Below are 15803 nucleotides of genomic sequence, written 5' to 3' on the forward strand. Positions count from 1 at the left end.
GTCTCCTACTCACAACAAACTATGTACATGTGCATGTGTGTATTAAAGAAGGGTGTGAAAAATGTATTTACCTGTGACAAAGAGAAAGCTTTCAGTGGATGACTATCTTTGGTGTTTTAAGGAGCTGAAAAATGTTGTGTGGTTTGGACTTTCTTTCTCTTTTCAAGGAAATGCTTAAGATTGCAAAATCATTACATCCCAACACAACCACAGGGGAAGCTGACAGTGCTGTCACTCTAAGTCTGGAGCCCCACATTACCAGTTTTTATGTGCTACTGAAGTGCAGAGGAAAATGACCAGAGATGTCCCCATGACTGTACAAAACCAAGGACAATTGGAGTTATTTTGATGAGCTTCAAAAACCTATGAGCAAGAGAGGGCAAAAATTAAAATTTAATGAAGAGGATGATCCAAACACTCAGATCAGAAGATTTATTCAACACCACCACAGGCCATGCAAATGGAGAAAACCAGCTCCTTTCCAAGTACATCACCCAGCATTTTCACTTCTGCCAGGCAGAATTCGTGTCTGGTTTGAACTCATCTCCTTAGCTGGCCTCTTGGGCTCAGTGGGTTGCAAATAATTCTAACACTCCAAGTCATCTCCAAAATGCCACAGAGGGGGAGGAAGGGGGATGGACTGATGGAGTAAGTTACCACAGCCAGTAACAGGGTGAGGGCAAAATGCATGGGCTCCCTGGTAGCAATCAAGGAAAGGAGCTGCACTGCAGCTCCAGTTGGGTGACAAAGCCACATAAGTGTCTGTGTAACTAACACACTCCAGCACTCACAGGAGAACCAAGCAAAGGACCCTCAGAACTGAACTGGAAAGACAGTAAGGGTCAAGAAAGGGTGCAGGGCTGGGCAGGCACCATATGAGACCACAAGACCTAAAATGTCCTCGATGCTTGCCTTGATGCTAGCCAAGTTTTGTCTCACTGTAGCTATGCCTTTAAGCCCTTCAAAAAACTCAGCAAGCCTCCAGCTAAGAAGCAGAGTTAAGATTGCCCTTACTTCTGCGCTGGGGAAATCTCAACACTTCAATTCTCTCATATTGGAAAAGTCCCCCGATTTTGATAAGCTCATTTTGTTTGGATTTTTTCCACTCAGCTCTGCCAGGGAGACCCCAACGCTGTGTATTTCTCACCTGGGTAGCAAAGGGCACACTGCTTCCAGTACACGCTTCTAAAAGGAACAGGACAGGGACTCACAGTCAACACTTCTACTAGCTAGATAGCTCTGGTTTCTCTCCCTAGGAAGCGCTCTCTGTATCTGTATCACAGAATCTTGAAGGCAGCATGGGAAAAACAGAGTGATGCAAGAAAACTGTATCGTGACTGCTAATCATTAATAATAGAAATTCCACACCTCTGAATCGCAGTTTTTGTTTATTTTGCATTAGTAAAAGCCCGAAACCACACCGCCCTTCTAGAGTGCACTGAATGCTTCGAAGAGGATGTGGTTCTCAAGCTGCTTGTCTCCTTCACCAGGAAATGTGGTCTTCAGGCTTGACCCATCACGTACAGCACTTTACAGTGATCACAGCAGTCTTTGCTTTTGGTGACTTACTGAATCTGAACCTACATAAAACAATCACCACCACTTACTCTATCATTGTTTAAAGCACAGCACTCTTTGTGCCACGTTTTAGATGGAAGTAATGTGTGAGAGGGAACAACTTCTGCTTTTTAATCGGAAAATCATCTGGAAACCTTTTCAGTCTAAATTGTGTTTAACTGCCTCAGTCTTTCTCACTGCTCCTGGCCACATTCTCCTCCTCAGCAGTGACCTAGCTAACCTCATTTCCCTGTTTCCTCTCCTTTATGACCACACCACAGTTCATACAACTGCAGATGGTTATCAAACTCCCTTTTCCGTCTGAGCTATAAATGCTTCATTTCTATAGACTTTCCTCTTACATAACTGACATTTTTTCCCCTCTCACCAGTACCAAAAATGTAAGTGTCTTCCCACCCTGCGATGTTGCTAACAATTTGTTTTCTTTTCAAATGGGCTAGAGGCTTTTTAATTGGTAAGATGCTGACAGAGGAAATGGCAATGATGGACTTGTGCAAGAATCAGTCTTTCATCTGTAGGACAGCATATTTGAGATCAAAGGCTGTCAAGTTCTTGGAGCACATTAGTATGCTGTGGTAAGGAAAGCCTTTGCCATGAAGAGGGAAGCTGCCAGAGGTAGATCAGAGCTACCTCACCTTAACTGCCCATGGCTACAGGAACAGCAGCTATGATACACTAACACAGAGGTTACAAAAATAAGATACTGGCCACTGATATGCAGTGTATCGAAGAATGGGTGAGCAAGAAGTGAACAAGAAAATGAGCCCAATGAAATCTAGACATAAAGCCTATATTTTCAGGGGCATTATGTCAAACACCATGATTAGAAAAACAGGGGAAGAACAGTGGGTGCCATGTGGTTCCATCCCTTATATCTACTCATGCTGCACATCTGACTTGATGAAGGAAAACAATCAGTCCCAGCTGGCAGGCACCAGGGCATTCTTCAGCCAGCAGAGGTGAAAACCATGCCAGTCATGAAAGCTCACGTACAGCCTGCATCTGACTTAATTCACTAATTTAGGTACAAAACACAGGTAAGAAGGCCAGAAGACAGACCATCTCCCAGCCAAAAGCCTTTCAAATGTATTTGTTGGCAAACATACTAGCACATGCTTTGGTGCATTGAGCTTTCAGTCCCACAGAACCCTGTACTTAAGGGAATGTTTACAAGGAGTTGGAAACAGGTTACTAAAAAATAAAAATAAAAACAAATATGGTCTCAGGCTTCTATGGATGTGAATTTCCTCTGCACCTCCACTTAAGGTTTTCGGGCCTCTGAAAATTGAGAAAGGTTGAAAAAAATTGCCTTAGCAATTAAAAATGCTTTATGAAGCAAACACTTGAAAATAAGTAGCGTCTTGCAGTTTATTCACTTCCCACGCTAAAAGCTGAACTGTTGCTGAACCACTACATAAGTAAAGCAAACTGGGCATGCTGGGCAACAGTTACCACCCTTGCTGCAACTGTAACACTCTTGCCAAATTGAGAACACTGAATTTTTTGCATCATCTTAGGGACAATAATTAAATTGGCACTTGATTTTCATGCCCTTGTGGCACTTATTTTTCAATAAACTGCTCTTTATTCACCAGTATTTTTCCTTTGTCCTTTTCTAGAATGCTCTTGAAAGGGCCATGGAAATCAGCTGTGGCTTTGCAAATAACAGTGCTGTACTTCATGCCTCTTTGGAAACAAATGCTTATTTACACCTGGAGTCATTCTTAGTTAATGTTTCATGCAGGCTCTTTTATTCTGCATTGCATCAAGGAAAACATATGTAGGAAAACCCTAAAGCAAGGTAGTGAAGTTCCATGGACAATCTGAAAGAGGTGATACCACAGAGGAGACAGAAGATGGGAGAACTGCAGAGCTTTGCTGCTTCTGACACTAAAGTTCATGAGTCATTTAGGTCTCTTATTCTTACAGCAGTTCTTTTTTTGATTCCCCAGCAAATGGTTATCTGAAAAGGTAGTGGTGGTGCCTAAAACTGTAGCCACAGCAACATCGTGTCAGTAGAAAATCAAGCAGGCAGAAAGAAGTGTAATCTGATGATCTAATTGCATAGTAACACTCCTGTTTCCCTCACCCCAAAATCCACAGGTTCCCAAGTACAAAAAGGATAAGGTATCAACAGCTGATTAGATTAGCTAGTTAAAATCTAAGGCACTTACAAATTTTCCGTAATCTTTTTTAAGAAACACATGTTCCGATATGCCATTTAAACTGGAATTGAGCTCAGCAATAATATATAAAGACATCACAGATTTCTGAAAGTATCTGCAACGCAAAATCTGTTTGGAATTGCTCAGTTTTATGCACAGAGCTTTCTGCATGAGCTGGCAGATATATTTAAATTTTCTATTTATACAGCAACTTACATCCATGTTTTACAAACATGAAGAAGTAAACTTTGTAGCTGCCTTGTGAAACAAATCACAATTTTAGAACTGACAAAATTCACACAAAGAGAGATAAATGTCTTGTCTAGGATCAAGATAGGAACAGATAGAATCTGCGCTTCTGAAGCTGTATCCTTGAGCATATACCTCCTTTGCATATAAAAAGACACTTATCTTCAGTCATAAGATTGGTCATGTCATATAAGACTTTGTATACAACCAAGTTCTTCAGACAGCACCAAAATGAGCAAAGATTACAAATAAATCAGTTCAGACCAAAACAAATGTGAAGAGAAATCAGCTTTCTCGGTTTTGGGAACAGGCAACCAAAAGAACTGAACAAGAAAACCCCCAAAATAGTTCACCTCAAAACCAAAAGCTGTATTTCAGGATTTCTCTCTATGATGAAGAATATAGTGGTTCAAACACATTTCAAAATTTCAGTTTTGAAGCCGTGTTTTAAAATAAGCCTTGGGGTATTTTCATCTCTCCTTCCTGATGCTGTCTTAGTGTTCTAGATTTTCACTGGCAAAGGGAGGAGAAACAAATCTCCCTACCTCTGAAATAAGCATCAGAAGTATTTGCTTACCCCCTGAACCTTTTTCAGTGAAAATTCAGTGATATTATGACTTTAGTATCTCCAGAGAGGGCCCTCCAGCCTAGAGACTGGGAATCGGGACTGCTCAGCAAAACTGTAAGTGCTCCTTGTCTCCCACTGCATTGGTTAGTCTTCTGGCAGGGAGAATCGCTTCCACTCCACAGAACTCAAAGTTTCATTTTCCAGCAACCTGGTGGGCAAATATCATCTGAACTTACAGTTTTGAGATTAATTAAATTTCTTCATGAAGAAGTGGCTAGTTGCAGAAGTCCCTAGAGCAGAGGTGACACAGCCATGGGAAGTGGGAGGCAGGAAACTGGAAGGTTTTGGGAAGGAAGGAGAGAATACGATGAAAAATGGGAAGATACTGACAAACAAGGCATAACACAAGTCCTAGCTTTAGATTATGTATTTTACATTATGGCAACATGGAGCACTGCAGGGAATGGACACCTCATTAGCAGGTTCATTCTCACAATTTCTAGTATCATCTGAAATCTTCAGTGGTGATAGCTCCACTGCTCCTCATAACCTGTTTATTTTGTACCTTAAGTGCTATAAAATACAAATATATGTTGGTTTAGCTGACGGGAGTCTTTGACACCTTTAAGAACACTAGCACTTTGCAGAAATTTTGCTTTTATCTGCAAATGTTTTATGAGATCTCCGACTTCTTTCCCAGATCTCAGCATACATTGCTTGCTGTGAAACACCAGCAAATGCTCTGCATGAGGGGTGAAAGCAATGCCTGGTATCTAACACTCACTGCAACTAACATAGACATAGAAGCCTAATTAATCACTTGTGTAGTTTCAAGAACTGTCTGAGTGGTCTAGAGCCCACTTAGCACTGGTGTGAAAATCCACAGTGCTTGGTATATGACCATTTAGGAACTAAGGCTGTAGGATTCAGGCCAGTGTGCAAAAGGACATAAAGCTGCTTTGCTTAGAAGAAAGTCTCTGGAGCCAGCACTAAGGTATAAATTTTGAAAATTACTACTTTGGGTGTGTGTGGTTTCTTTTTCGATCCTTCATAGGTCTCACTTGGATTTGCTAATTCTAAACTGGAAAGTTAGATGTATTTCAGTGATCATTTCTAGCCATTTCCCTGACTACTTGTCTTGTGAATTCTGCAGGAAAATAATAACAACAAAAAAATTCTGTTGATAATATACTCTGTTTATGTTTGCTTCTTCACCACAATTTCATCTAAATTTAATTTAAAAGGCTGCATAGTTCACATTCATTTAAAACAAACAGGGCATTTTCATCAGCACACCCTATTAGTAATGTGGTTGTGGTAATAACATACAGTCATGTTCTACACAAATTACAAGACTTCGTTAGCTTTCTTATTTATATGGTACTAAAGTCCTACACAATTTAAACAAGTCCCTGACCTCTCACGACATCAATAACAGGAGTACTTTGCACTCGTACAGCACCTTTCATCTTAGAGCTCTTCTGACACATGAATTTTCATTACATCTACATACAGGTAGGTGTCTAGGCACACTTCAAAAGCAGGGAAACTGTGCCACAGAAAGGTTACACAACTTGGCCCAAATCCCTGGTGAACAGCTGGGAATGTGAACTCTCCCTTACTTGTTTTGAATGTCCAGACAATAATACTTACCCCCAAAACAAGCTTCATAAGGCATTAATCAAAATGTTTAACCCCCTACTAAGTTTGCAAATGGCATGGGCAGACAATAAGCTCACTAATTCTTTTTGATACATTATTCATGACTTGTTCTCTTTTTCTGGCAACACTTTCTTTTTTTAAGTAAAAAAGAAAACCCTAACCAAAAAACCCCAATCAAACACAAGAAAATAACAGTTTGTTTCAAAGCAATTACTGCAAAACAATTTGGAATCCAAAACGTTTAGCATTTCCTTTATGGCTCGCCTGTTTGATACCAATCACTACACCACGCACAACATATGGCAACTTCTCTGCAGAACCAAAGCACCCAAATGACCCCAGGAGAAAGCAGCAGCAAGGCTCTCCTTACTCGGTTTTAGTTTCCAAGGACGTGGAAACCGCTGAGCAAGGTTATGTCTGCATACGTAACAGTTATGTTGGCAAGTTAAACTGCCCAACCAACACCTAGTGACAGCAACTGCAACTGATGATCCAGGGGCTAGCTAGAAAGTTAAAAGACACCCAAACAAAAAAAAAAAAACCCTAGTGTTTCCCACTGATAATTAAGGGACTACTGCAGACAGGCCTTGAGATCAAAATATTGCTCTCTGCCTGGCCTTTGCCACCCCATGAGCATCCTCTGATGTTACCCCAGTTACCAGCCACACTTGCTAATTGTATTAAATGCTGCCTAAGGTTGATTCTGTGCTTCCAGGAATGTTAGTGAACTAATGCACACCTCAGCTTTCCCCCTCTATAATAATGCTGATGCAAATGCACACAGACATTACAAGTCAGGCCACCACTATATATGTGAGCAGCTCTGAAACTGTGTGGGTGGTGACGGATTTTGGAGCCCACAGGGTAGCGGTGCTATTATTTGCTGGGTGAGTTGTTTGAGGTTGTGTTGTGCCTCATCACATTGGATCCATTTATTTATTTATTTCCAAGCAAGTGCATCCAACAACATTTTTCAAGGGAGCCAGAATTTTTAATGCAAACCCTGCTTTCCAACAACTGAGCTCTAAATACAACAGTAATTACTGTGAATCTCAGGGTAACATACTGAGAGTTGAATGCTTTCAACAGCAGAATAAAAGTGAGCATCTCTCTTCTGATGGTGTTAAGTTCAAGACACATATTTGTGTGGAGACACATATTTGTGTGGAGAAAGAACATTTAGCCAAAATACTTGGGACTATTTTCCTGAAGGCCTTTCTCTATGAAGAGAGCTATGTAGTAGTTCATTTCATAAAAGCCATGTAGCAGTTCATTTCAGAAAAGCCATGTAGCACTGTAAATAAATTGGAAATGGGCTGCAGAAGGAAATAATGAAAATAAGTTAGAAATGGTTTATCTCTCTAATATGCTGGTAATTCACCTGCTCATGCATCAGGATGACCTTTTTTAGTAGGGGTAAAAAACAGGTATTTGTCTAAGAGATTTTATGAGATGAACAAATGAGGTCACCTCACTGGATTGCAGTAATATAGCCTTGTCCTAAGGCATTATTGGATTAGAGTCCAGAGGTCAACAGGAGGCTCTTCACTGGCTACAGCGGTTCTGGAAGTCATTGCAGGAGCCGAGCTTATTAGTTCTTAAGCATTCTGCCAGCATTTTTACTTCCTATAAACTAAACACACTTGCCATTACAAACATCTTATAAGGGGCAATGATGACAGCCTCAACCTATGTTCTGCAAATATTCTTTAGCCTTACTGTAAATTTCTCTTAAGGTAGCAAGAAGTCTATAGAGACAGCTGCATACCAAGGGTCTGGTAATTTCCTAGTGTTATTTGCTATTGACTACAACTACCAACATCCAGAAAAGCCTCTAAAGGTAATTTAAAAAAAAAAAAAAAGAGGGAGATTATGTTTGTTTCTCACTTTTCAAACTCAGTTATCTAAGTATAATGGTTTGTTAAAAAGGCTCTGCTTTGAACACTTTGCTTCCAAATATCATCCCCAATTGAGGAAGCAATGTATGAATACCACACATCAAAAGGGTTTATGACTTATAGCATTTCTTACACACCTCTTCCCTGGTCAGGCAAGGTCTATTCTCTCCCTAATTTTTTACGGTGATCTCTTACTTCTGACCTATAGTTCTTCTGTCTCCTTCACAGTATTGTTCAGAGCAGGTAATATTACTTCATGCAAACTTTTCTTCCCTTATCATTCTTAGAAATCTGTTATCTGCGGCACACATTCACAGGAGGAGGTACGGTAGCCTTTTCAGAGCTATCTATTGGCACACACGTTCTTCTATGTTGCTTTCATTCAGACCTGGCATTAAAATTATTACAAATTTGTAAAGCAGAAAGAGGACTGGCTCAGCAAGTCAATGTATTTTCAACCTCACAAGTCCAACAGTAATGTCCTACAAATGTAAAAAACAACTTCATGTCTTATATACCAGAAAATAAAATCACTATGCTTTTGTCTGTAAGAGGAATCCTTCAGACCTGGAGTAACTTTGTCCCTGCTTAGGTTTCCTTATTTCCATGTAAGTAATGCTGGTACAAAAATTATCTTTCCAGTTTCTGCTCCTGAAAGGAGCTAGATGTCTAGCAGCCTAGATTTCTCCCTTTTCAATTAATCACCTCCCCAGGCTGTCATCTGAGACAAGGGATAACTCCAACTCTGCTGGAAGGCCAATTCTATTACTTGGCTATGAAATAAAACACATTTTCTAAGATATTCTTGTTCCTAATGCTGTCAAAGTTGCTTAAATAAGCGTTCACACGTATCATCCACATGTTAACATGCCTCCCATGTCACCACTACCTAAGCAGACAGAAAGCCCCTCACTTGTAAGATTTTTTAAATCCTGGTCCAGAGCACACTGAAGCCAAGGGGATGGTTTTTTATAGACTGACATGGATCTTGAATCACGCTGACCTTGTATGAAGCAAACTGTAGCTATGCACCTGTCATACTCAGTTTGCTGAGTGAACTGCTTTCAATTTAACTTCTGCTGTATGTTATTAACGTGGCATAGTTATTAGCATTTAAATCACCTTGTCTCTTGTCACTTCTATCTTTACATTTCCGTTTTTCCCCACTGAGTATGATTTATAGAAGACTGACTCAGTAGGAAAGCATGTCGTTGTCAGACAAGGATGGAATTGTATTTTTTAGTATCACAGTTTATTTAAGGGACTAGGAATCAAAATGCAACTGACACAGCCATGACAAACGTATGATTAATGTTAGTTATTTTTTTCCCCACTGTAATATTTTTCTTTTCACTTCCTCTTTAAAAATGCTTGAAAGTACCCACTAATTTTCTGATATCTTTGCTCAAGGAGCACGGGAGCAAGTGCCTATTCTTCTTAGTAAACAAGAGCTTCTTAGTAAAACCGAGTGACTTAGGACAAGGATAAATCTTTTTGAGATGCAATATCTAGTGTGGTTGCCCAGCTCAACACTTATGAGTAAGTGGTAGTGTATACCATCCTACTAAAAATGTAATTAGTGATATGTCCTATACAGTGCAGCCTAACACAAGACCGGGGCCTGGACTGTCATAAATACCGAAACATGAGTGCAGAGATTTCCCACACCACAGCGCAGTGGCAAACGAGCACCCTGCGGGGAAAGCTCGGGCAGAGGAGGACTGGGTACGTCAAGCATTGAACATGTTTTCAGTGCAAACGCTGCAAGCGGGGACTGGGAGGACGAAGCGGGAAGGCTGCACGTCAGGGAGATAGGTTCGGGTACCAGGGGTATCTTCTCGGTGCCTATAACAGGCGACAGCCTCAGGTCACCAACACCGCTACGGAACTGCAGCACGGCTGAGGCGCACCGAACACCGGCGGAGGCAGGGGCGCAGCCGGAGCTTCACCTGCTCGGAGACTCGCCGGGAAGTCGCCCCCTCACCGAGGGGGTGCGGAGCGGCTCCCTGCGGGATGCCGCCCTCCTCCCGCGATACCACGGCGGGGGCTGCCGGCGCCGGGGGCCGAACCGCTGCGGCAGCAGCAGCGCGGCGGGGCGAGGGGGGTCCGCGGCGCCCTTCGGCAGCGGGCGGCGGCAGCCGGGCCGCCCTCCCCACGCCCCGCTCCAGCCGCCGCCGCCACCGGGCTGCACTGCGCTAGGGGCTGCTGCACCTGAGCGGCTGTGTCAGCGGGGGCATAAACCAAAACCAGCCCCCGGCGAATGCATTATGTAATTTGAGATTATATAATCCTGAAATACGAGGGGGAAAAAAAAATCCCCCAAACCCGCCGTCCTTCCCCGTGCATCCCGCGGAGGTGCGGGGCAGCCCATGCTCTCGGGCCGCCGCCGGGGCAGGCACGGCGGCACCGGCCGCCCGCTGCCCCCACCGGCGATGGGGCCGCAGTCCCCGCCCGCCGCGATGAGCCAGGGCAGGACGGCGGGGCACGGCTCGGCTCTGCCCGGTTCGGCTCCCCTTCCCTTCCCGGCGGAGGCGCCGAGCCCCGCCGGACCGGCGCTGCGGGAGGGCGGGCGGGAGAGGGTCGCTCCCGGGAGAGGGTCGCTCCCGGGGGAGGCGCTGCCTTACCTGCTCCCCGAAGTCGATGGCGATGTTGGTGATGCCGAGAGGGACCAGGAACCGGATCAGGGGCCAGTAGTTAGTGAGCGCTGGAAATTTCACCATAGTCCCAGCTGCGCGGTGACCCGCGGCGCATCTGCCGCGGCAGGAGCCGGCGCGGGAGGACGGCGGGGGGGAAGGATGAAAGGGCACCGGAGGAGGGTGCAAGCGTGTCCCTGTGCGTGTGTGCGGGCGGGGAGAAGGGGGGGGGGGAGAGATAAGGGCGAGGGAAAGGAGCAGCAGAGCCCCCTAAAAATAAAGAGCCAGGGAGCGGGCGGGGGGCCGGGCCGGTCCCTCCCTGCCCGGCGCGGCGCTGGCTGGGCGGCGGGGCGCGCTGTGTTGCCGCCTCAGCAGGAGACCCGAGAGATCAAGTCCATCCCCGCCACCCTCCTCCCACACAACAATGATCCGCCGCCGCTGCCGCCGCCGCCGCCGCTGCCGGAAAAAAAAAGAGGAGGGACACCGCCGCCAGCCACTCGTGCGGGCAGCGCTGCCATCCTCGGGGCGCGGGGGCCAGGGGAAGGGCCGGGCCGGGCCCCCCCCTCGCCTGACGCTCGCCGGCGGCGGGGCGACGGCCGCGGCGCCGCGCAGGAAAACACCGCCCTCCTCCTACTTCTCCTCCTCCTTCTCCTCCCCGCTGCCGCCGCTGCGGGGACGGCGCAGGCCGCGGTGCGGAGCGGCCGCCGCCGGAGGTGCCCGTGCGGGCCGGCGCGGTGCGGTGCGGGGCCGGCGGAGGAGCGGGGCCGGCGGTGCGGTGGGGCTCGGCCGCGGGGACCGCTCCCCGTGTGCGCGGGCTGCCGGAGCACGTGGGTTTGACACACGCTCGGCAGACGGGCCGGCGGGGGAAAGAGCGGCACCGAGCGGCTCCTCCTGACGCCAGAGCGGCCGCGCTGCGCCCCCGCGCCGGGCCAGGCACGGCACCTGTCCCGCATCCTTTGCCCCGCTGGGTCCCGCTGGGCGCCATGGGGTCTCACCCATCTGCGCGCCCTTCGCAGCTGGAGGCAGGGGAAGGCGTTTCCTGGCCGTGGGTTTCGGGCCTTGGGGCAGGGGCACTCGTGGGGCTGCAGGAAAGGTGGATTTCCTGAACGTGGCGTTAACGAGGATGTCTGACCCATAGCTCTTCTTCTGGTCGAACACCTGAAATAAATAAATGAATGAATGGTGAACGTTTGCCAGTGCAACATCTTCATCTTCCAAGGTCTCTGAGCAAGAGAATGCACTTGTGGACCAGGGGAGCTTGTAGAAGGAGCCTTGCTTCCTCGCTGGCAGGGGCACTGGCTGCCTTGAGAATCAGGGCCTTTGACAAACCTTACTCAGCCCTTACACCCCGTCATAAGGGTGGGGGAAAGATGAGAAAGCAAGCTCCCTTCTGAATGCCTTGCAGAAGTTTCTCAGCATTTTCAAACTTGCAGGGGGGTTTCAAGGTTTCATTGTGATTGAGTTCCTCTGGGGCATTTAGGTTTGTGTTGTTACCTTCCCTTGCCCCCTTTGAGGTCAGTTGGCAAATATTTTGGAAAGGTGGGAACTCTGTGAGGAATCAGGTACCTGTATACAAGTATCTGATCTTCAGGGGAGCGGTGGCCAGCAGAAGAGTGCTGCAAAGCCTCCCTCTCCCAAAGACTTCTGTACTAGAATGTTCCGGTGACCGAGCACCATTCCACACATTTGGAGAGTCAGTAGGAGGTGAGCTCTGAAAATCCCTGGGAGGCAGATGACAGGCTGTGGAGTGGGGCTGGAGTGAAAAAGCCCCTGAGTCCTGAGGTGACTTGGCAAAGTCAGCCTCAGTTGGTGTTGGAGGTTTTTTCCCTCCTACAGCTGGAGTTTGTTTCACCTAGCAGTCCTTGAGCCGGTACAGCCATTGCTGTGAGCACACAAAAGCAAACTCAAACGCTTATAAGAGAGCAGACCTTTATTCATCCCATTGGTCACTTAAAATGCCACAGGCATGATGTCCTGGAGTGGAGGAGGGCAAAGCAGGAGAGGACAATAAACTGAGAAGAAGGAAGCAGGAGTGGTTTGTGATTACCTAAGCCTGTCTTTGGATTAACAGCACCAAATCTTCATCATCCTAAGGGAGAGCTAATCATCTTCAGATGCACCAGTGGTTGGTCCATTGGACAGCTTCTAACCATATCCACGATGGGGAACATTCAAGCTCCAGCCACCCAGACTAAACTTGGACTGAAGCAGAAACTCTTGTAGTTGCAGGGGCCTTACGGCAGCTGCCTTGTTTTATTTGTTTGCTTGTGCTGAGCTGAATTACCTGCCAAATTAGACATAACCTGTGTGCACACTTAAGTGTAAGTTTCAGATCTGCATAGCAGGTCTTTTTCTTTGAAGCAAGTCTTGTGACTTTTGAAGTCAAGGCTGGATATATTTTGAAGCATTAATTCAATATTAAATTCTGTCTTCCTGAGAATATGTTTGGTTTCAGATAACTGTATTGCCAGTAAGTAATTTCTTCCTGTCAGGACTAGTTTTTACTGGGAGTGAGGTCATTCTTCCTTGCCATTCTTCCTTGCCATGCCATAATTTCACTTGAAATTATGGAAGAATATTTTTTATAGGTCTATATTTTTAAATATTTTCTTGGCAAAGTGTTCTTATTTTGTTTCAGTTTAAATGGATTCTTTTTTTTAAGGGAAAGAAATGTTTAGCACTGTTCTTGAGTCAGAGAAAAGGAAAAGGGAATCCCCAAAGCCACTTGTAAAGATATGATTTTAACTTGCCATTTGAAAATTCCAGATGAGCTGATATTCGAGGAGTACCTCCTCTTGTTCCTGGCAAAAACAAGCCATCCCAAAATTAAAGCTTCCTGAATCAAAATGTTTGAACACCGAATGTGTGTCTCCAAGTGCTAACTATAAAGCACACATAGTGATTATTTGTCCAAAAGTTATGTTCAGTCCTGGAAATACTGAGACACCCAAGTATTTTAATGGAGTATAAGAGAGGCATATCCATCTGGGGGTTTGTTATGTGTTCATAAGGTAGTTGATACTTTTTAACTCCAGCAGATAATGAATCATGTCCCTTAAGTCTGTAATTAATTTCCGTCTGATTGGTCACTTGAGAGCTCGGGCTAGCTTTTTATCTTCCTGCTGCCCAAAGCAATAGTACAGTTTTATTTTAAGAGTAGTTTTACATTTTAATTCCTAACATGTACTGGAATGTCCTGGGCAAATGTTAACCTAGCTGATGGTTTCTTGAGTTCCATATATTAAAGTCATTAAGCTTATTTAATAAACTGTTAGACAATGTTTTAGGCTTGTCTGTCTGCCTCCCATTCATGTCTTCATGGGATGACTCTAGTCATCTAGTGTGCTTCTCTTTCAGCCCAGGTCATATTTGCTCCTTGAATTCATTACCAAAACAAAATTGTGTTTGGAACCAAAAAACAAGTATGGTTTCACACATCTTGAAGTCAGTTGTTTGCTCAGCTGATGAGCTGAGTAAATAGGTCATTTTAGCTGTATTGGGCAAAAAACAGTGATTAGTAATCATTTCCTTTCTAGCATATTTTCTGTTACACTACATTTCTTACTCATATACCAAACACTGTCTGTTTGTTTAATAGAGTAATAAAGACACAGAGAGGACAGCAGGAAATAATTACCCATAATCTCTCTGCTTTTTATAGAAAAATTATCTGGTCCAGGGGTATCTCAAATGTAGCCATCTCACTGGAGAAGTCATATGAATAGAGTACAGTGCTGTAACATGTTACAGTGTATAAGTGATGAAACATATTAGAAAACTCCCATGTGCCTGGTAAGGAAATGTGTCAGTAATTGCTACTTAAGCAATAGGGACAAAGTCTAAAGGTGTTCCCAGTAGCAGATCAAATCAGGGTAGTGCATGTTACTTTTACTCACACAGTCGGAAATCCAACATGCAGCTCAGCACATGAGCTTTAACATGTTAGAGTCCCAGTCCTTCCCTGAGCTTAAAGGGGGTCCCTCATCACAACTCCATAATGGGAATCTTGAGAGAACCCTGCTGTGGTATTGCCTTGCTTCAGAAAGATGCCTCTTTTTACCTTGTCGAGGCTACTACTAATTACCTGCTAGAGAAAATGGGTCTTGGGTTTGTTTTCTTAAATTACTAAGCTTGGGCTTTCCATCACTAGTTAGCTATTTAGCTGTCACCCCTGTTTTTTGCAGCTACTGGGTCTCTTCCAAGCCTTTTCTTCTACAAAGGAATTTTTTTTTCTTATAGTCTAGTGATTCAGAATCACTCATTGTATAAGAAATTCAAACTAGCAGATAACAAAATTTGTGACCCAGTTGTTCCATAAGAGGACAGATGAACTGGATTTCCCAGCCTGAAGAATGGCCAATGATTCTGGTCTCTGAATGGCCCTGGGCTGGGAAAGAGCAAATGATAACTGTCTTTTCCTACCTATTCCTATCAGATAAAGTGGAAGGACATCTCCACAATCATGTTCTGCTTCTGTCTTGAGTTATTCCTCCCCTAGCAACAGCTCCCTCTTGCAGACTTAACTTTTAAGCTGGAACTGAGTCTGATGCATATTTCCATCTCTTTACACAACAGTAATTAAAACAATAAGATTGTCATTTAAAAATGTTGTCAAATTATGACTGAATGTTACTGAAGGAATGCTCAGAATGTGAGTCTTGTGTACGAAGTGGAAAAATACTCTCCTATTTAGTGCTGAGGAATAAAAATTAAAAAATCTTCTACGCATTCATTTTTTTTAGGAGACTGGCCAGACACAAAGCTCAGTTTCAAGGAATTTTCATGACCCAACAACTGAAGATCCCCTTTTCTCCTGGGACCCAAGTTCTGCAGAAAGCCTGTTTCTAAGGAAAATGTACGCTCAGCCTCTTCCTTTCCTGCAAAGGAGAGGGCAAAGAAGAGCTAGATGCACAACACTTTCTCTTACCGTGTGTAAACTAAGCCTGAATCACTACAGTCACTGTGAGTTGTTCAGAAAGCCTTCATCTCAGAGGGTTAGTGGAACTCTCTTTGTCTCACTCCTCATGCATCAGCCATAGGATCAAGGGGC

General features: G+C 44.7%; 1 protein-coding gene and 1 long non-coding RNA gene across 2 annotated transcripts in view; one reads left to right on the top strand and one right to left on the bottom strand.

The window, feature by feature from the left end:
- The window catches only part of ANKH (ANKH inorganic pyrophosphate transport regulator), a 109304-nt gene extending 97970 nt beyond the window's left edge, over window positions 1-11334 (bottom strand). The window contains exon 1 of the mRNA XM_064661752.1: window positions 10745-11334. Coding sequence (XP_064517822.1) covers window positions 10745-10840 — 96 coding nt within the window. The 5' untranslated portion in view covers window positions 10841-11334. The remainder of the gene's footprint in view (window positions 1-10744) is intronic.
- On the top strand, window positions 9775-10447 carry LOC135417539 (uncharacterized). Its single transcript, XR_010432091.1, has 2 exons — window positions 9775-9845; window positions 9975-10447. It is a non-coding gene; the product is annotated as an uncharacterized LOC135417539 (long non-coding RNA).
- Window positions 11335-15803: the final 4469 nt, after the last annotated feature.

This window comes from Pseudopipra pipra, chromosome 1, assembly GCF_036250125.1.
Source record: "Pseudopipra pipra isolate bDixPip1 chromosome 1, bDixPip1.hap1, whole genome shotgun sequence".
NCBI classification, from domain to species: Eukaryota; Metazoa; Chordata; class Aves; order Passeriformes; family Pipridae; genus Pseudopipra; species Pseudopipra pipra.